We start from the raw sequence: 21,626 nt of genomic DNA, 5'->3' as shown, positions 1-21,626 counted from the left end.
GGTGGTCCCTGCACCCAGAGCTGGCTGGGAACTGCTTCCTGGACCCAGGAGGAAGAGCCCAGACGCTGTCAGGAGACAAGCATATGTCACTTTGCACATGCTGTTCTTCCTGCCTGGAATGTACTAGAATGCCATGTCCCAAAGGGCATCGCTGTCTGCCCTGAAGAATGCCACTCCCTTCAGTGCCAAAGCACCTGTCTTCTGTAGAGCTGTGACCATCCCCCCGGCCCCCACCCCCTATGCCGTAGAGGGGAGCCCTTCTCCTCCTGGCCCATCTCAACTGCCTCCAACCACACACACGGCTAGGACCGATGTGTTGCCGCATGCCCAGCGTGAGCACCACACCAGGCAGTGCTGGGTTTGAATCCCAGACCCTCCTAAGCAAGGAGCATAATCAGAACCCAACAGATCTCCTGTCCCCTCCCTGTTGGTTCCTCCACACAGTGTGGAGGTCAGGAGTGCGGGTTCTGCAGGCAGATAGCCTCTGTTCAAACCCCAGCTCTGCCCGTTTATAGCTGTGACTCTTCACACGTGCCCAAACCTCAGCTTTCTCCCCTGTAAAATGGGGAAAATACATACAACCCAGAGCTTTGTTAGGATCCAGTAAGATGCTGTACTTAGCATCGTGTCTGGCACATAGTATATACTCAATAAATGGTTAATACTAATAATGGCTATTATGTTGGTTTCCTAATCATTTAATACTCAAGTCCACATGGGTCGTTTTGATGAGGGCCACGGGACACCAGTGCAGTGGAAAAGAGGCACCTGTCTTGCAGGGCCTGGTTTAACTAGCAGGACTCCCCAGGGTGCTGCGGGCTGCAGATTCCTCCAGACTGCTGGAGGCAGCTCACTCTCCCAATGGCATCCAAGACCCTGGCAGAGACAGGCCGACGTTTTGGAGAAGGACACAGCCTGGCTTGCGTCCACAGAGCACAGAGCCCTGGAAACGTGCCTTCTAGGACCTGGAGCGTTTTGCCCCAGAGGCAGTGAGATTGGAGAAAAGGGGTCAAGGGGCTGTCTGTCGGGGAGAGCCGAGAACAGAGAGCAAATGACTCTGTGTGCCAGCAGGGAGACCTGAGCGGGGAGACAGAGTTGCAGACCTTAAGGGCTCATGGAAAGACGGCATCACCGAAGCAGAGCCCCCGGGGAACAGGGTGCAGAGTGCGTGTAAACACCTGAAACAGGGAGCCCGGGAGATGCTTTCCAATACTGTCCTCCTACCCAACAGGATGGCAGGATGGTGACCCATCCTTCTTCCCCCGCCCTGTCCCTTCCCACCCAGATTCTCAGGCCTATGACTCCATGGCCCACCTGGGTGCCTACCCCAACCGTGCCACAGACTCCCTGTGATCTGTCCTTTAGCCACTGCAGAACCCCAGGCTCTTCCTGAGCGCTCTCCTCTCCCAGCTCTCACCCCACCCTCCCCCTCCCTGCCCCAGCAACCCGGAAGAAGCCAGTGCCCAGAACACAGAGGCAGCTCCAGAGATATCTGCCCAGCGAATGAATGAGTGGCTGACTGAAGGACAGCAATGAACTCCGTCTTCAACGTTGCCCGTCCAACAGCTAACATCCCCCCGGCACAGAAGGGGGGGGTGGCAAATATCTATTGAACAAAAGGGGGAAAAAATAGCCCATCTCATCGGTACTCAGACATAAACTAAAACAAATACTTTTCATCTGTGATATCTGCAGAGGTCAAACACGTTAGGGTATCGAGTGCTGATCAGCACGTGGTAAAAACAGCAACACTTTCTGGAGCATAACTTGGCGATATGTGTCGAGAACACCAAACGCGTTCATCATTTTCGCAAGACACTGCACGCACAGGGTTCTCTCTGAAGAAATTATTCCGAAGATGTTCGGGGTTGGGAGTTGGGCGTAGAGTATCTTCATAGCAAACAGTGTTCGTTCACTCGGTGTTATACCAGAAAAACAAGCCACCTAATTATACAACAATGGGGGTGATTAATTGAACTATGGCGTATCTATCACAGGAATAAAGCCGTGGAGTCTGGGGCGGGACTGAGGTAACCATTAGGCAGCCCTCCCTGCCGCTAGGATTTGAGGCCACACAGGGGAGGTAGCCAAGAAGAGAGAAATCAAAAGAATCTGCTTTATTAATGGTAATGGGGGGGGTGGGGGGCATGGGGAGCTAGGGACCCCTCCTCTACTGCCCCTCAGTTCAGGGCTGTGGGGACACAGGTCGAAAGGCTGGAATCTGAAATGAGACACTTGGCATCCCCTCCTTGGAACAGCCCAAGGAGTGCCAGCCCCAGCGGGTAGGGGAGGAGCAGGGACCTTTAATACTTTAACCCCGCCCAATAGGGAAAAGCTGCCCAATGGGTGACAGGCTCTCACCAGTTCTCTACCAATCCCAAAAGCCAAGGGGGCGGTGGGAGGCGGGCCAAGGATTCTTGCCCCCTGGAAATGCCAACCTGTCCCATATAGTAAAGGAGGGCCAGTTCTACCATTTGTAGGGCCCAGTGCAAAATGCAAATGCAGAGCACCCGGTTCAAAAAACCAGAGGAACTAAAACATAAACCTTTTTCACTTTCCCCATAACTCGCCGCAGTGTTATTTGCTACGTAACGCCGACAGAAAAACTAAACGTTTAAGTTATCAGCGTGAATTCTGCCAGTCACCATTCTGTTCTGCAATTCCAGCGTTAAGTGTGAACACAAGAGCATTTAACGGGAATGCAGACTCACGGAAACACACAATTCGTATCTGGGGGTTCCTACCCGCGTGGGTACCGTATTCATTGTCACCAGGGCAGTGTGGATGCTAACCCAAACAGCTCATCTGGTTTCATTTAGCTGTTTTTTCTTTTTTTAAGGTTTATTAGTTTTTTTTTGGGGGGGGGGGGTGTGCAGGGGGTACACAGAATCTGAAGCAGCTCCAGGCTTTGTCAGCACGGAGCCTGATGTGGGGCTCGAACCCACGAAACTGTGAGATCATGACGCGAGCCGAAGTCAGACGCTTAACCCACTCAGCCACCCAGACGCCCCTCGTTTCACTTTTTGATGCTTGCACATTCTACACACACGCCTCTACCCTTGGCTCAGTGATGAATAAGATTGAAAGGGAAGGACTAGGGCTGTCCCCTCCTGTCCTTTCCTTCTGGGTCATTATTTTCAGCATCAGTGATTAGCTCACGCAAGGACGGAATGCGGGGAGGAGGGGACGGCAGGGCTCCTTGGTCCCTCGTGCTCCTTAGCACGTCACTGCCTCCTTTCTGCCACTGAATCTAGTCTGGTTCAAGTGGAAAAGCGTGGCTTCTCCGGGCCATCAGCCGACCCGCTGCGGAAGCACAGAATGTGGCGGCCCACGCGTGTGGGAGCTCAGCGACGCTCGAAGCAAACACAAGGTGTGTGTAGCAGCGGCACAAAGCAGCTGCCACACGTGCTGCACGCATCATCTCTGCTCGGGCGTCCACTCCGCTGCCCCCATCAGACGTCGCCTACAAAGCATGGGTCCGGAGAGAAGATGATAAAAACTCCACACGGTGACAGCAGAGCACAAAACCAGAATCCGGTCCTTCCGGGCGTGGGGCCCCACGTGACTGCCCGGATGGCACAGACTGCCAAGCGCTGGAAAACTCCTATAATCTCTTGCTGAATTTAAACAGTTGCCTTCGGGGCGCCGGGGTGGCTCAGTCGGTTAAGTCTCTGACTTCAGCTCAGGTCGCAATCTCACGGTTCGTGAGTTTGAGCCCTGCATAGGGTTCTGTGCTGTGGGCATAAAGTCTACTTCGGATGCTCTGTCCCCCCGCCCCCCCGCCTCTCCCCTGCTTGTTCTCTCTCTCTCTCTTTCTCTCTCTCTCAAAAAATAAGTAAACATACAAAACTAAATTAAATAAAAAAATAAAAATAAACCAGTGAGCTGCTTACAGGGAGGGGGCTGTGGGGGCCAACCCACTCAACGGTGGAGTCCACACAGCCTTTGCTCCTTAGAGCTGTGTGACAACCCAGTGTAAGGAAACTGAGGCTCAGAGAGGTGGCGCGACTGAACAGAGAACACCCAGCCTCTCTCACTGCCCCCCCCCCCCACCCCTGACATGGAGACAGTGTGAGTCTGTGAAAGTCCAGGACTGCTCATGGAAGTGATATTCTGAAAGGGGAGCAATGGGGGTGAAGGCCCAGCAGTCCCCAGCTTGATTTCCAACCGAAAGCTGGCTCCCCCCACTCTCCCTCTGGGCTGGCTTCAGGGAAACGCCATGAGCGACCCCCTCTTAGCCTCCATTTCCCCGTGGAGTGGCTATGGGGTTGGGCTAGCCAGTCTGGCGATGGTTCTAGGCTATCCTAACTCTAACCGTTGGCAGACGACGTTTATTAAGTACTGACTGGGCCCCAGGCCCTGGGCTGGGTGTGTTCACACACACCGAGCCATTTAAAGCCCTGGGCTCACAGACAGTGTTCCTCCCACGAAGGAACACATGCACGTAGCACGTGACGGACACGTTTATAACATCAAACAAACTGTGCATCTCTCATTTCAAGCGAGCAGCAATCCAGAGAAGACGCTCGGGGTCCGAGACACGGGGTGACCTGGTCGAGATGACGAACCCAGAGTCAGACCCCACCGGGAATGCAGGTCTCCTGGGAGAACTCATCTGGCTGGAATGCCTCCTCAGGAGGGCCGAGGAAGGGAAGCCAGAACTCAGCAGCCCTGACTTGAGTGCAATAAAACACATCCAACAGGATTCCTAACACAGAAAGTGAACACATCAAACTCCCTCTTGGTTTCCTGGGTCTCAAATCTTAGCTGGGAGTGACGGGGCAGGCTCCCGGTCTTCCAGATAACCAGGAAAGGGGGTTTGTTGGCTACCAGGCACAGAGGCTCAGCTTAAGGTGTGCAGCAAAGAGGAAGTGTGGCAGCTCATGGGAATGGAAGCCCAGAGACGGGTGGACATCAGGCCTGGTTAATCCACGGAGTCACAATGTCCCCTGCTGCCACTCACTCTCTGCTCAGACACCGTCAGCATTGTTGGCTTAGGACTTACCCGCTTCATGGTCTCAGGGGGGCTGCTGGCAACCATGGGAGCCTCCCTGCTCCTTCCAAGAGAGAAACCAGCTTCCATGCGACCTCCAGAACTGGTTCCCATGTCCGTTCTAGAACCAGTCACTGCAAGAGGGACGCATTAGCCTCGGACCAAGCTGGCCCGGCCTCTGGCCACAGGTTTCTGGGTGAGAACCACGATGCTCTTGTGGGGTGAGGCGCTGGGTATTGGGGAGATCAGCCTCAACAGCCCCAACGTGGGGGCAAATTTGGATGAACCCTGGTCTCCCACAAAGCATGCCTCTCCGGCGTAGTCTAGGCGTGGGCAGAAAGCTGACATTATCCCCGCTCAACCAGTTCGAACCAGGAAGACAATTCCATGCTGTGGAAACTGCCCAAATGCTGGGTTCAGACAGGCCTGGGACACCCTCCCGACCTTACCCCTTCCTCCTCTGAGCCCTGCTTCATCTCTCAACCATACAATCCGCGGGGACACACAGGTGGCTCTGAACCACATGCAGCACACGAGGAAGGCAGGGATACGGGGTCAGGGAGACGGAGGTACCTTTCTTTCCATGGATGTAAAAGGCAGAGATGACAGAGTTTAATGGCTGAGATACTCCAGGGAGGGGACTGTGGTCCTGGCAGAAAAGTGTGCCCTCAGGTGCCTTAACCTGCAGGCACCTGGGAGTGACTGCTCCTTCCCAAAGACACCCAGTCACTGCCACCAACTCTCTCTTCAGCATGTGCCGCCTCCTATGGGCTGGGAGCCCCCATGTCTGCCCAGGGCCAGAGCCAGTAGCGAATGGGCTTGGGAAACGCTGCTGCGTGAAAGGGGATGAAGGGGCTTGCAGACCAGACTAACCTAGAAACGCCTATTTCACTCATCCAAAAGCTGAGCTCCGTGGCTGCAGCAAGGGAACACAGCCAGGAAGCGCCCCTCCTGGGCCACATCTGGCTCTTGAGAAAAGTCTAAACACACAGACACTTCCTGGCACTCTCCTACCCCTGGGGACCCTCTCTCAAGGGTCCAGGTCCTTCTACTGTCTGGAGAGACTCAACGATACTGCCCTCCCCAACACCCACCCAACCTTTCCAAGTTCTCTGTGCCCCAGGGTGGCCTGCATCCGTGCTTAGTGATCACAACCCTCGATCAGCTGAGATGAGCCAAGAGTTGAGGAAAAAGAAAAAAAAAAAAAAAAAGCTGCTCTAATTCATACCAAGGTGTGAATGACTAACAAAACCTAAACTCTTCCCAAAGTATTTGAGATTTTATAAGAGATTGAGGAATTCGAGCAGGACTCCCATAGGCAAAGACGATGTTTGACTTGAGATCTAAAGGCTGAGGAGGAGCCAGCTATGAGAAAGGCAGGAGGTGGATATTCTAGATAGAGAACACAGCCAGTGCAAAGGCCGTGAAGCAAGGAAAAAAAAAAAAAATGACCTGCTTAAGGAGCAGGAAGTAGACCAGAGCCACTGGAGTGTAGTGAGTAAGTGTTTGTGGGCCAAATGACCAGGTGGAAAAAGAATTTGTACACCTGGGTCTTTTGCAAGATCTCAGCATCCATTATTTGCTCATGAAGCTCTTCCAGGAGCCTTTTAAATTATACCAGTACCATTTATCAAATGCCTCCAATAGACCAAGCACTGTGCTGATGTTTTCTACATTAGCGTAATAATCACTGATCATCCTAATAATAATAACGTAAGGCTTGTTATTATTATCTCCCCCTGTACGAAGGGAGAAAGTGAAGCTCGGAAAGGTTTAATAACTTGTCCCAGATTACACAGCCTGTGAAGAGGCAGAAGCAGGATTTGAACACAAGTCTGTCTGACACCCAAATCTGTGACCTACCCTGGTCTCCGAGCACAAAATGCAGGGCGCAACGTTGTGAAAGTCTGTTTTCACGTAGGGAGGCCAGAAATCTCATAGGATTCCAACAATGACTGTCACTGCTTCCTCTGCTAGACCCTCTTGTTCCTCTGCATCCCAGCCCCCCTGAGCCCTATGCCCTACACACGCACTCAGCCTGGGACACCGACAAGGTCAAACCCTGACTTCTTTATCTATAGAACGGGGGTATGGTGTATGCGGTATCTTGAGTGAGGCCCCAGCACACAGCAGGTGCTTAACATACTTCAACTGCCAGCTGACAATTTCCTGACAATTTCCTGTTCCAAGATGGCTCCGTCATCCGCCAGTCCGCCGGACCCTCCCAGAAACCCCAAGACCTTGTAGGCAAGATGGTTATTATTCACTCCCATTTTACAGATGGGGAGACCAAGACTTGGTGGAAAAGCTTCCCCTCAATACCACGCACAGAGCTCCCTTCTAGAATACAGGCTGCCCAAGGGCAGCATCTTTGTCTAGACCCGTGGGGGCTACAACAGTGACTGGCACATAGGAGCTAAGTATTTGTTGAATGAATGACGAGGAATTAAAAGCACTTCTTACTCCAAGTATCCACTGGCCCCTTGCTCTCCTCCGCTAAGAGCTTTTAAATTTATGAAAGCAAGCAGGCCGGGGGGGAGACAGGGTGAAGAAGGAACTCGTCTTTGCTCAAGCCCACTGGGGGTGAGGCATGGTGCTTTTTACTTTTAATCACCAAGTCCCGCGTCCTGTCCCATCCGCCTCCACGCGAGAGGAGAAAACAGGCTTCGGGCTTCCTGCACAAAGCCAGACCAGAATGACCTGCCAAGATGCCCTCTCGGCCGGAGCCAGGCCACTGGGGCACCTGCCAGCAGCCCAGAGGCCTCCTTCACCCTCTGTGCTCAGCAGCCTGCCAGCAGAAAGAACTCGCCGATTCTTCCTCAACCTCACCAAGGCAGGCGACAAAGGGCCGCTTTCAGCTCCCTGGGCCCCAGAAAGCCCTAGCTGGGGGCCCGAGCCCTCACCCGGCCCGGCTGCGCGGCCTCCTCCCGCCACCCCCTCCCCCATCAGCAAAGCATGACTCAGCGGTTCTCCTCCGGGGAGCGGGAAGCGCCGCCCCTCAGCGTCCCTCCTCCCAGGTTACACACCCTGCCTCTGCTCTCCGGGCCGGGACGCAGGGGTCCCACCCGCCCCTCGCTGGCCCGACGCTCCCCGGCCTCCTCCGCAAGGGCGCCGGCTACCCGCTCGGCCTCATTTCCGGTGGAGCCAGGCACCGGAGCATCGGACGCCACCCAGGAGTCAGAGTCACCGGCGCCAAGCCCACACAGGTTCCCTGACAGCGGCACCCACGCGCACCAGCCCCCGCGGACCGCGATGCCCGGGGCCCCTCCCACCGGGGCGCCCACCCGGGGACCTCTCGCTGCAAACCCACGAACACGTAGGCGGCCAGTCCAGCAACCCCTAGGCAAGGTGCTCACGGTCCCTAAACCCGGGAAGGTCTCCAGCACAAGTGTCCTCACTGATGCATACTGCCACCCCGCGGCTAGCTATCCCCATCTTCAAATCGAGGATTCGCTCCGCGGGCCCCTGGCTGCGGCTTGGGACCTGTCCCCACCGTTCTCCGGGCAAGGTGGAGGGAGAAGAGAGACCCTTGGAAGTCACTGGGCCCCGACCCTCTGGATCCCACCATCTCGGGGTGGGGGTTGGGCTTGGGCCTCTAGGGCCGATTTGGGAGATTTCAAACGCCGGGCCCTTTCGGGATGGCATGCCCCACTTTTGGGGGGAAAATTCTGACAGTTTGGGGCCAGTTCCTCCTATGTCAGTATAACTCACCAGGTATAAAAGACCAACCCCAAACCAGCCGCCTTCTCCCACCCAGGAAGGGCCCCTGCCTCCGGAGGCACAGGGAGGGGCCCAGGACAGCGAGCCTCTGGGGGGAATCTGGAAATGGATTTCCCCCCCCACACACACCCCCTCGGATCCCTCTTCGTCTCCGGGGAGTGGGAAGCCTAGAAAATTCTGTAGGCTTTGGGCAGGGCTGAAATGGCCAACCCAGGATTCTAAACCATTTAATTTCCCCGGATTTCTTCGCCAGATTAGCCGCAGGAATGGCCTTTCTACAAATGACGGCCACGGCCGACTCGGGATGCCTCCGGGCCTGGGGGGTCGAAAGCTGCCGGCCGGAGGGCGGCGCGGAGGAGGGCGCTGGGAAGCGGAGGCCGGCGCCCTCGGGCTCCCTCCCTCCGGGACCCGGGGCGGGGTGGGATAGGGTGGGGTGGGGTGGGGCGGGGGAGGGGGGGGGGGGACACGACACACAGCGCGCGGTCCAAACCTTCGGAGGGCATTCGGTGCGACGGCATCCCCACGCCGCGGCCGGCCGGAGGGGGCCTCAGACAACACGTACGTTACCTTCAGTCACATAGCTGTGGTCCCGCAGGAAGCTGTGGTTAATTTTCCGCGTGTCCGTGTCCTCGCCCATTGAAGGCCGTGCCCGGTGCCCTGGGCATGCCCCGCCGCCACACACCGATGCAATCCGCAGAGGTCGCGCCGGGCGCGCGGGCCATGCCGCCGCAGCCTAGCAGGGGCGCGGGCCGCCGGGGCCCCGGGGGGCGGGCATCGCGGCCGGGGAGGGGGGGGTGGCGGCCGGGGACGGGCGGGGCGGCCGGGGCGGGCGCCGCGGTCAGGCGAGCGCGCGGCGGGCGGGCGGCGGCCGCGGGTGGGGGCGGGCCGGGGCCCGGGCGCGCATCCCGGCCGGTGCGCGCTGCGTCGTGCGCCCGGCGGCGGCGGCGGCGGCGGCGGCGGCCTGGTGCCGGGGCGCCTGGCTGCGCGGCGGCGGCGGGAGGGGACGCGCGCGGCGCTGCGCCGACCGAGCCGGGGCCGAGCCGGGCTGCGCGGGCTGGGGCCGCCGCCGCCGCCGCCGCCGCCGCCGCTCCGCAGGCCCCTCCCTCGCGCCGCCCGCTCCTCCGCCCCCGCGGCCCGCGCCGCCCGCAGCGCGCCTGCCGCCCAGCGCCCTGCAGGTGGAGCCGCGCCCCGGCGGGGGAGGCACCGCTGTGCTCCGGGCCCCGCGGGTGGGCGCCTTTGGTGGCTGGAAGTGCCCGGCGGGGGAGGGAGGACGGAGATGGCCACCTGGGGGGGGGGAGGGCGCTGGTCAGCTGAGCTTTTGCGGGGGCACCTCGGCCGCCCAGGTGCCGAAATTATGGAAGAGAGATGCCCAACGACGGAGGGGTTAGCAGAGGTGGGGCAGAAGGGCAGCTACCGAAAGGACAGGGAGGGGATGGGGGGTGGGGGTGGGGGGCAGCCGAAGGTGGCACCTCGGAGCCTGGAAGACTTTAGAAGTGGGGACGGGGGGGCGGACAAGGGTCCCCTTCGTTGGCAGAAGAGGGTGGGTCAGACAAGTTGAGGACTCTCTGGAGCGCAAAACTGGAGCCGTGGGAAGAAGCTGGGGGGGTTGGGGAGGGCGGGAGGGGCAGGGAGAATCGGCCACCGATGAGGTAGAACTCGGGGTGAGCTGCCTGGGCTAGCTGGCTTCCTCCAGGCAGAGCTCCATGATCGGTCCTCCCGGCTCATCTCTCTACTTACTGGGAAGATAAAGGGCGCAAGCACCGCTGGGTGCACTCCAGAAACAGGCTGGAAAACAGATGCCTCTACCTGTCTCCCTCTCCTCCAAGCCCAGGACTTCCGCCCAGCAGGACCCTCCCTGCCTCCCTTCCCTGAGTCACCAGTGTGGCCCCGCATTGCACGCGGTGCCTGGCGCAGATCAGGCCCTCAAAAAGCATGTCTCCTCTTTTGTCCAAGCTAAGCCTTTGCCTGAAGGATCGAGTCCCTTGCAGGGGCACAGGCCTCACCGGGGAGCCTCAGAGGGTGGGGAGGGAAGGATCGACACCCCCCCCCCCCCAGTACCTTCCTAGGTACTCAGCAAAACCTCTTTGGAAAGGGAGGGGGAGGAAAGGCGGAGACTGCCTGGGAGGAGCCACAAATGTTGAGGGCCTTCAGCCCCAGCTGGGAGAGGGAGCCAGGAGGTCCCAGCCCCACAATTCTGTGAAGCTCTGCTTCTCTCAGCTGGACTTCTGGGGACTCCGCGCAGCTCCCCCAAACTGCAGTGGGGCCAGGAGGGGCAGGGGCAGGAGGACGGGGTCATAAAGACCGGGGCAGGCGGACGCAGCCTGAGGATTCTCGCTGGGGAGTGGGTGTTTGGCAGCTAGAGCTGGGCTTTCATGCGGCAGAAATGCCCAGAATGGACCTAGGAGGAGGTCCGCCCACCCCCCACCCCTGCTGGCTGTGATGGAAAGGACCCCACAGCGTCCTGGGGTCTCTGCCAGCACCACCACCTGCTTCCTGAGTGACCCCACACTCTCCCCAGCCTCAGCTTTTTCACCGGGTCCGCCTCAAAGCACAGGTGTGCAGGCTCAGTGCAAGGATGGGTAAGCGCAGGTGAGATGTGTTCAGGACGCACCTCCGCATTGTGGCGAAGGAGGCTGGCATCCACGTGCCGTCTCGCCCACCAGCCCGGCCCCTCCTGCCCTCTCCCTCGTGCCTGGGCTGCCCAAACCTCACATCCAGAACCCAGCACCCCCGCTCTCTGCCCACACCCCGCTCACCTCTCTGGCTCAGTGTAGCAAAATGGCTCTGGAAGACACAGGCTGGGTTCAAGTCCTGACCGGGAGCGGGCCCAGCAAGCACGACCTCTCGGTCAGCTTCTGGGCCAAGCAGGGGACCCCCGAGTTGGTGGTCTCCAACCTTGCTGGGCCCCGGGGCACAACATCAGCCCTCCGCACCCTCCACCCCCGAGGTCCTCTCTGACTTCCTGCAGCTCCTCCAGACTGTCTCCTTAGTTCTCCTGAAGCACTGTCCCCCCCCATCAGAACCAAGGCTCTTCCCTCTACCTCCTGCCCACCCCACCCACACTCACCGCCCCCCCCCCACCATGCAATCCATTGCTTCCACTTCTTGTCTGCAAACGTCCCTGCCCCTCAGTGCCCTGCCCCCTTCCCGAGCTCCAGATCCCCACCCTTGGTCCTCCCTTCCCCACCCCCTCTCTCTTCAGGACACCTCCCCATTCATTCATCCACGACAGATGTTTGTTGAGTAGGGATAATAGGGGGAACCGAACAGGTAAAACTCCCTGCTCCCATGGGTTTGACCTCTTAGCGGGCCGTGATCAATTAGGTGAAGTGAGCGGATAACATAGAGGCCAGGACCCAGGGAAGAGGAGGAAGGGAGTAGGGGGACGGAGATGAATGGCGAGGGGGACTATTGTACAAAGTGGGAGTAGAGACGACCTCCCTGATAAGGGTTTGCCAGCAATCCCCCTAGGGGTTCCCCGTGGCAAAGCCTGCTTGGGTCTTTTCCACGATAAAAACAGTCCTGACTGCCTTCCCTCCAGCTGCCAGCATGGTGCCCTCCCCCGCTTTGGGACCAGAGTGCCAAAGGACACATCTACAGTCACCATCTCCTCTTCCGCACCGCCCCCCACACTCGCTGCTAGAGCCCTCCACCAATCCCACCCTGCCTCCCCAAAGGGAAACTGGTCTCCAGAGGGTTGGGAACGACTGTCCTGTTCCTGGAGCCAGTGCAGGAGTCGATGGCCTCCTCTCTTAGCTGACCTTTCACCAGCCTCCACCCTGCGGGCCTCCCGGCCCCTCCTCCCCTCTGCTTCAGCGACCCCACCTTCTCCTGCCTCTCAGCCGCTTACCAAGTTATGCCCCTTCTGGTGGTCCCTGCAGTATTTTGTCTCCGTCTGCCTGGTCTCGACTGATGTTTAGTTTGTGTGCAGAAAAGTGCACAAAAGCTGGATGTGCGACTCAGTGAACTGTCGCGGAGTAAACGCTTGTTTAACTGCCAGCCCAGTCGAGAAAAGAAGACACTGGCACCCTCCAGAGGCCCCCTGACAGCCCATTCGGTCCACCCCACAGGTAGCCCCATCTTGACTTCTAACACTGTGATTTTATCGGGGCGGGGGCGGGGGGAGGTGGGGAGGGACTTTCTACAAATAGAATCACACGACATGAATGTTTTGGGATCTGGTTCTGTTCGACATTATGTTTCTAAGGTTCGCTCCGTACTGCGTATTTGTGGTTGTGATCTATTCATTTTTCATTGCTGTCTAATATTCCGCTGTGGAAACACGCTGCTGTTTCTCCTGTGGGTGGGCGCCTCGCTCGCGTTAGGTTTGGAGGTTGTTATGGATACGGCCCTGTGTCGGCATGCACCTGTGCTCCCTTCTGTGGCCGGTGTGTAGTCGGCGGGGGATCGTGGACGAGGGGGTCTATGCATGCTGAGCTTTAGCAACAGAGGTCAAAGAGCTGACCGAGGAGGTGACACAAGAGAGTTCCTGCCGCTCCAAAAAACCTCCTGAAACAAAGTGCTGGCGTTGCTTGTAACTTGAGCCATTCACCCCCTCCAACCTCTCCCACAACCAGTTTCGGGACAGGCTGGACTTATCTTTCCACCTGTCCCCCTCAAGCCATCACGTCCTGTCGAGCTTCCAGTCCTGCTGACTGGCCCTCAGACAGAGCCCACAAACCCACCTCTTCCCACCATCCTCCCCGCCCCGCCGGAACTCAGGGGTTCACCCCTCCCTCACCTGGGCCGAAAGCTGGCCCCGCTCACTTTCCTGCTCACCATGTTTCAAGGCTCCCGGCTGCCACAGGCTAACGTCCAAATCCAGAGGTGTTCACTGAGAGCTCCGAAGCGTATCTCTGGCTAGTCCCCTGGCTGCGTCGTGTTCCGCCTGAACACCGGCCGTCTCCAGAGCAGGGCAGGTGCCTCCCAGAGTCTGCATTGTGCATGCCCGTCCCCTGCCTAGAATGTGGTCCACGTGGCACTTTTCCCCATTGGGAGTCAGCCTGAAGGTCACGATGCACAGTAAGTCCAGCGCCAGCCGCCGTTCACGGAGTGGCCCCATGGAGGTCGCAGTGCCCACCTCACATACCCTACTTCCCACCTCTTGTACACGGAGCGGATTTGCTCTCCCATCCCTTTTATGCAACCGGGCATAGCCGTGAGACTTGCTTTGGGGCAGTGAAAAGAGAGGGAAGTGACCCGCGTCTCTTTGGAGTCGGAGCTTTACAAGCCTGAGTGTGCTTCTTTTTTTCCCTCCTGATTCAGGGTCTTGAAAAAAGACCCATCAAGACGGAGTCTCCATCAGCAGGGGCCCCTGAATGACCACAAAGGACAGGGACCCCCTATAAGATGCGTGATGTGAGTGAGAAATAAACATGATGTGTTTGGTGGCCAAAATTTATGGATTGTTGGTAGCTGTGCATGACCGCTCCTGTTCTGACTTCAACGTCCCTGTATGCCACGTGGTGGCTATGCACGTCACGGACATTATCCCATCCTGTCCTCCGGACACGAGCACTCTCAGCCAGAATGGACTCGGTGGTATCACAGCAGTGGACGACCCTCCCCACGCAGTGCCTGACAGAATAGGGTCTCACTTATGGTCCATGCACATCGCAAGTTGGCTGTACCTCTGATCCCTGCCATGTTTACTCTGGGAGCAGCTTCGTTGCCCCCAAGTAAGTCCCGTAACCACCACTCACGAGTCCAACAGGGCAAGGAGGGACACGGTAGGTCCTGTGGCCGCATGACCTCAACGGAGCACACAAGTCCAATCCTCCCCCAAGGAGGGGTCGCAAATAGTTTGCACAGTAACACAACCTACTACAGGACTCGCTGCAGAAATGGAAACAGAAGCAAACACAAAAACAGGGACCACGTCACTTTTCCCAAGGCACCTAGCTGGTAAGTGGCAGAGCCTTGCCAAGTCTTGTGAATCCAAAGCTTAGCTGGTACCCACGTGACTACTTCTTGCCCCCTTTCCCTCTGTGGCCACCGTGGGGCCAACGTGGAGCTTCAAGGTTCCTCCCAGCACTATGAACCATCTGTTTCACGCTGTAGAGGCTTCCTGGAACAGTGCCAGGGTGGATCTTCTCACAGGAAATTCTGGACGAAAACCCACCCACTGACCCCAAGTCGATTCACGGTGCCTCGGGTGGAGACCATCCAAGAATTCTGACATGCGCTAAGACCCATCAAATAGAGATGCCAGTACGGACGGGCCCGGAGCCACCACCTGGCCCAACACTCAAAGCTTGGTGGCTTCCTGCCACTACACAAGTCACACCTATTCATGAGACAGAATGTGGAAATCAAGGACAGTAGAAAAGCTGTGGTCCAGAATCCAAACACAGTGACCGAAACCTTTTTGGATGGCTTTTCAGGGGAGTTTTGTTTTTACATAATCATAATCGTACTTTAGTTTTGCATTATGTTTATGTGAATGAGATACTTCGGATAAATAGAGACTGGAGTGTGTTATCACGCCCCCCCCCCTTTGAATACTGATTCAAAAGGAATCAAGAGGGGCGCCTGGGTGGCTCAGTCGGTTAAGCGGCCGACTTCGGCTCAGGTCATGATCTCGCGGTCCGTGAGTTCGAGCCCCGCGTCGGGCTCTGTGCGGACAGCTCAGAGCCTGGAGCCTGTTTCAGATTCTGTGTCTCCCTCTCTCTGACCCTCCCCGTTCATGCTCTGTCTCTCTCTGTCTCAAAAATAAATAAACGTTAAAAAAAAGAAATTTTAAAAAATTAAAAAAAAAAAAAAGGAATCAAGATTCCACCATATTTGCTTCAGCTTTTTTAATTTAAGAAAGAAAACCACACGATACGCTGAAGTTCTTTGCAGCCCTTCCTTTAGCTTTGTCTTTCCAAAGGCAAACGCTATCCCCAGATTTTTGATTTCTTCCCATCTATGTTCTATTCTTTAACGCGTATAAGTGCATTGTATCATTTTGTGTAATTTTAAAATTTATAGAAACATTACCCTATTGATTATAACATCGCAAATTGCTTTTTTTCTAAGCATGATTTTTTCGGCTCTACCTAGTTTCTTCATTGATCTTAGATGCTGGAAGAAAACAATCAATGGTGTCCCGGAGCCGACCCCCAGGACCTTTACCAGGGGCTGATTGTATCCACCTCTCCCCAACTCCGTGTTCAGCGATGTCACCGCGGTAGCTAGAAATCAGCCACGGTGGGAGCATTTATATCTCGGAAATCGACAACTGTTACAATTTAAGGCCTTTTTCCCTAGACAGTAGGTTGTTTACCAGTGACATACCAGTGACAACAAATCGTTTATTATTTCTCCCATCCCCCTCCACCCGTGTTAATGGGTATTTAGGTTGTTTCCAACCTTTCTGGACTTTAAACAATGCTGCAGGGACATCGTTTTACCTACTTCTTCATACTCGCGTGTAAAGGTTTCCCCAGGATGGACATCTGGAGCAGGGACCACTGGGTGCTGGTACCTGTACATTTTAAACCTCCTCCATGTTGCCAAATCAAGAAACAATTTATGCTCCTGCAGAGCGTATCATATTCTCTGTAACACTTGGAGTTGACTTGAATGCGTGTCAAGTTGATGAGGGAGCTGATATGTGGTGACTGATTAATTTGCATTTCTTGATTACGAGTGAGTTTGAGAATCTTTCCGTTTAACCTCTGCAATTTCTTCTTCGATGAATGACCCGTTCTTTCTCTGCCCATCTCTCCACTGGGTTACTTGAATTTTTTTCTTACTGATTCCCTGGAGCCTCATATAATTTTACTACCTATCCTCTGTCTGTGTGTGTTTCAAACATTCTCTTATAATTTATTGCTTTTCTCATAACTGTTTGTTTTGTACTCTTGTCCTACAGAAGTTGTTCGTTTTGATGTAGTGAAATTTATCTGTATTTTCTCTTAAGTATTTGGCATTTTGTGTCTTGTTTGATCAATATTTCTCTACCACCTCAATTATATAGGTAGACCACAGAAGGTCCTGTTACATTTATATGTTAGCCCATCTAGAACATGCTGTTCTGTTTGGGGCAAGGCAGAGGCTTAACTATGTACTTTTTCCATATGAAGAACTTAATATGCAAATCATTTTTTGACTGCTTCATCCTTCACCCGCTGATTTATAATGCTTCTTCCTTTCTATTTCAATATACACGTGGGTCTATTTCTGGATTCGATTCTGTTCCATCAGTCTCTTTATCTGGCCTGTTTGCCAGTAATACTCTGCCTTAGATTGTATAGTTTTATAAAGAGTCAATATCAAATAAACCAAATGGTACAGTCCTTGTTTTCTTTAAAAATGTCTTGACCGTTCTTGGACCTTTGCTTTTGTATATAAATTTTCACCTTTTCACATCCCATTTAAAAATTCTGTCGGCATTTTAGTTGCAACTGTAGAGAATGTATCAACTAACCAGGAGAAATTTTATTTCTTTCTGATTCGGAATTGTCCTATCCATGGACATGGTCTATCTCCAGATTTATTCAGATTTTTTTTCATGTCCTTCAATCAAATTTTGTCATTTTCTTCATAACAATAGTAGCCAACATTTATACATGTATATGCACCGCTACTGTTCTAAACACTTTATATTTAATTCGGTTAACCTTTCCGACTTCCCTATGAGGTGGACATTATTATTGTCTTGCTTTTACAAATAAAGAAACTGAGGCATGGCAATCAAGTAATTTATCCAAGCCAGTAAGGAGTAGACTACATGTGAAACCAGGCATTTTGAGTCAGAGGCCCTGCTTTCCTTGGATTTGATCTTAAGTACCTTATAGATTTTACTGCCTTTGTGGATGGGGTTTGCCTGTAACCAATGAAGCATCAGTATTGCTGTTCAGGAGGAGTGCTATTGGTTTTAGTAGGTTGTCTTGTACTGAGCAGTTTTGTTGAACCGTCATGTGGTTCTCATAGTTTGAAAGCAGATCCTCTTGGATCTTCTAGGTAGACAATCATATCTGCAGTTAAAAACAAGTCTAGCTTTTTCTTGCCATCCTTCACCCATTTGCCATCCAGCCCAATTGATTCTCCTACAAGGTAGGGTTGAGTAGCAGTGATGATGGCAGGCGTCTTTGTTGTGGGTGCAGCTATGTTTTTGAAGTTTTTCCATGAAAAATGTTTGCTGTTGGGTTTTCATAGACACCCTTTCCCATCCTCCCTAGTTTACTGGGAGCTTATCAGATTGCCAGAATTTATCAAATGTGAATGTTTCTTGTTTGGCCAATTGCTTTATTTTGTTGCATCTATGGATATGATAGAATGGGTTTTTGCCTTTAATCTGTTGATGGAGTGAGTTATGTTAACAATTTTATCTTCAAACCATTCTTGTATCCCCACTGTGTACACTACAGTCATAAGATAGAGATAGAGAGAGAGAGAGAGAGAGAGAGAGAGAGAGATAAATATATCTTTCCCTTTTTATATTTTTATGAAATAGTTTGTATATGATAGAAATCATTTTGCCAACTGTTTCTAAAGTGGTTATACCATTTTGCTTTCCCATTAGCAGTGTATGAGAGTTCCAGTCCCTCCACATCCTTGCCAAAATTTGGTGTAGTCAGCCTTTTTTATGTGAGCCATTCTAACAGGTATGTTGTGGCATCTCACTACGGTTTTTACGTTTGCATTACCCCAGTGACTAAGGATGTTGTGCATCTGTTCCTGTGCTTGTCCGTGTATTATCTTTGGTAAAGTGTCTCCTCAGACATTTTCCCCATTTATCATTTAGGTTGGTTATTTTCTTATTGTTGGCTTTTGATGACTTTTTTTATATATTCTAGATACAATCCATTTATCAGATATATGTTTTGTAGATTTTGTCCAAGACTAGGGCCTTCTCTTTTGAGAAAGAGAACAGCTTTCCCCATTCTCTTAATGGTGTCTTTCAAAGAGGAGACATTTTCAATTTTGATAAAGCCCAATTTATGAATTTTTTTCTTCTATTGATCCTGTTTTGATGTCATATCTAGAAATCTTTGATTCACTCAAGGTCATGAAGATTTTTCTTCTACGTTTTCTTCTACAGCAGGTGTCAGCAAACTATGGCCTACAGACTAGCTACCTATATTAGCATATAAAGTTTTGTTGGAATGCAGCCACCCCCATTCCTTTCAGTATTTTCTGTGGCCACTTTCACACCACAATGGCAGAATTGTGTGGTTGCAACAGAGACCATAATGTCCACAAGCCTAAAATATTTACTATGTGGTCCTTTAAGAAAAAGTTTGTCAACTCCTATTTTAGAAGTTTTCTGGAATTAGGTTTCAAATTTTGGCCTATGATCCATTTTGTACTAATTCTTGTATTTGGTGAGAGCTATGGTTCACTTTTACACACACACACACACACACACACACACACACGCACACACGCACACACAGTCTTAGCTCCAATTGTCTGTGTATTCTTCACTGAACTATTTTTTCACCTTTGGTGAAAATGAGCGGTATCAGCTGCCATATGTGTGGGGATCTATTTCTGGCCTCTATTTTGTCCCATAGATCTACTTGTCCAACTTGGCATCCATTAATGAAGTTTTACAATAAGTTCTTTCAATCAGATTATATTCATCCTCTGGCTTTATTCTTGTGCTTATCTTAGGACCTTTGCATTTCCAGATGAATTCTAGTGTCAGTTTGTCAGTTTCTAAAAACAAAAAAACAAAAAAGCATGTTGGGATTTCAGTTGGATTGTGTTTAATTTATAGATAAATTTGGGGAGAATTGAAATGCTAACAATACTGACTCTTCCAACACATGAATATGGTACATCTCTTCACTTATTTAGCTCTTAATTTCTCTCATTAGCGATTTATAATTTCTAGTCTGTAGGTTTTTCACATCTGATGGCAGATTTATTCCTCTATATCTCATACTCTAAATGGTATTTGAAGTTTTTCAATTCTGACTGCTCTTGCATCATGTAAACTTGCTAAACTCATTTATTAATTCTGTCAGCTTTTTTGTAGGTCTCTTTGGATTTCTCTATAGACAATCAGGTCATCTGTGAATAAGGACAGTTTTATTTCTTCCTTTCTAATCTCAGTGGCTTTTATTTATCTTTCTTGCTTTATTGCACTGGCTATACTTTCCAGTAAAATGTTGAACAAATGTAGTGAGAGTGGCCATCCTCGCTTTGTCCCCAATCTTAGAGGAGAAAGTATTCAGTCTTTCACCAGTAAGTCTGTAGCTTTTTCAGAGATATTTTTCATAAAGTTTAAGAACTTCACTTCTATCCCTAGTTTGCTAAGAGCTTTGATCAGTAGAGGCTAGGTTTTATCAAATGCTTTTTGTATCTCTACTACAAATGGTTATATAATTTGTTGTTTGTTTGTTTGTTTAGGCTGCAAGTACAGTGAGTTACACTGATCAATTTTCAAATGTTAAACCCACCTTGCATTCCTCGGTCATACCCACTTTTTCTATATTGTCGGATTATATTTAAGAATTTTTGTGTTGACGTTCATGAGGGATACTGGTATGGTATGTAGTTTCTTTTTCTCATAAAGTCTTTATCTGGTTTTGATATCAGGGTAATGCTGCCACACAGAATAATTTGGGACATATTCCCTCTCCTTTGGTTTACTAAAAGACCTTGTATGGAATTGGCATTTTTTATTTCTTAAATGTTTGGCAGAAGTCATCAGTGAAGCCAACTGGGCCTGGGGTTTTCTTTGTTGAAAGGTTTTAAATTATAAATTCAATTTCTTTAATAGTTATAGAACTACTCAGTATATTTCTTTCTTCTTCGGTAAGTTTTTGTAGTTTGTGTGTTTCAAGGAATTTACCCACTCCATCTAAGATTTTTAATTTATTAGCAAAAAATCATTTTTTGCTAATTCAAGATTTTTAATTTATTAGCAAAAAATCAATCATTCAAATATTCCCTAATTATTATCATATTCATATTATTATCATAATAATCCCTAGTTAATTATGATTATTAATTTATTATCTGTAGGATCTGTAGTGGTGTCACCCTCTCATTTTTTTTTTAATAAAATTTATTGTCAAGTTGGCTAACATACAGTGTATACAGTGTGCTCTTGGTTTGAGGGGTAGATTCCCATGATTCTTGTCTTCTCTCTTGTCCTGGTCAGTCTGGCAAGAGGTTATCAATATTATTGATAAAAATCTGGAAGATTCAGCTTTTGGCTTCATTGACTTTCTCTATTTTATTTGTTCTATATTTTGTTAATTTCTGTTCTGATCCTTATTATTTCCTTTTTTTGCTTACTTAAGACTTAATTTGTTTTTCTTTTTCTAGTTTCTTAAGAGGAAAGCAAGTATAATTGACTCGAGAACATTTTTTCCCAGTATAGATGTTTAATTCTTTGAGGTTCCCTCTAAATATTATTTTAGCAACATTTCACAGATTGTGATACAATGCAATTTCATTTTCATCCAAATAAAAGTCTTTCTAATTTTTTTTATTTATAGAAGTGTGCTACATAGTTTTCAAATATTTGGAGATTTCCCAGAGTTCTTTCTGCTATTGATTTCTAACTTAATTCCATTGTAGCAGAGAACATACTTTTTCTGACTTGAATCCCTTTATGTCTATTAAAACTTGTTTTGTGGCCCAGAATATGGTCTATTTTAGTAAATTTTCTGTGGTGTGTACTTGAAAAGAATATCTACCCCCAAAACCAAGAGCACACTGTATACACTGTATGATAGTTAACTTGACAATAAATTATATTTAAAAATGAAGGAAGGAAGGAAGGAAGGAAGGAAGGAAGGAAGGAAGGAAGGAAAGAAAGAAGGAAGGAAGGAAGGAAGAAAAGAATATGCGTTCTGTCCTTAACAGGTGAAGTGTTATAGTTGGTCAGTAATGTTGTTTGTGTCTTCTATTTCCTTACACGTTTTTGTTCTACTCTTTTTATTAATTATTAAAAGAAGATTATTGA

General features: G+C 51.2%; 1 protein-coding gene across 2 annotated transcripts in view; it reads right to left on the bottom strand.

Moving 5' to 3' along the window:
• The window catches only part of PPP2R2C (protein phosphatase 2 regulatory subunit Bgamma), a 138,404-nt gene extending 128,560 nt beyond the window's left edge, over positions 1–9,844 (bottom strand). The window contains exon 1 of one of the 2 annotated variants that reach the window (XM_060655477.3): positions 9,204–9,844. In XM_060655477.3, the coding sequence (XP_060511460.1) occupies positions 9,204–9,231 (28 nt within the window). In that variant the 5' untranslated portion in view covers positions 9,232–9,844. The remainder of the gene's footprint in view (positions 1–9,203) is intronic. The other variant, XM_060655476.3, reaches the window with a different exon arrangement.
• Between the last annotated feature and the right edge of the window lie 11,782 nt (positions 9,845–21,626).

The sequence above is a fragment of the Panthera onca genome, chromosome B1, assembly GCF_046562875.1.
Source record: "Panthera onca isolate mPanOnc1 chromosome B1, mPanOnc1 haplotype 2, whole genome shotgun sequence".
Taxonomy (NCBI): Eukaryota; Metazoa; Chordata; class Mammalia; order Carnivora; family Felidae; genus Panthera; species Panthera onca.
The sequence above is the reverse complement of the archived record's forward strand: the minus strand, read 5'-3'. Positions and strand labels throughout refer to the sequence as shown.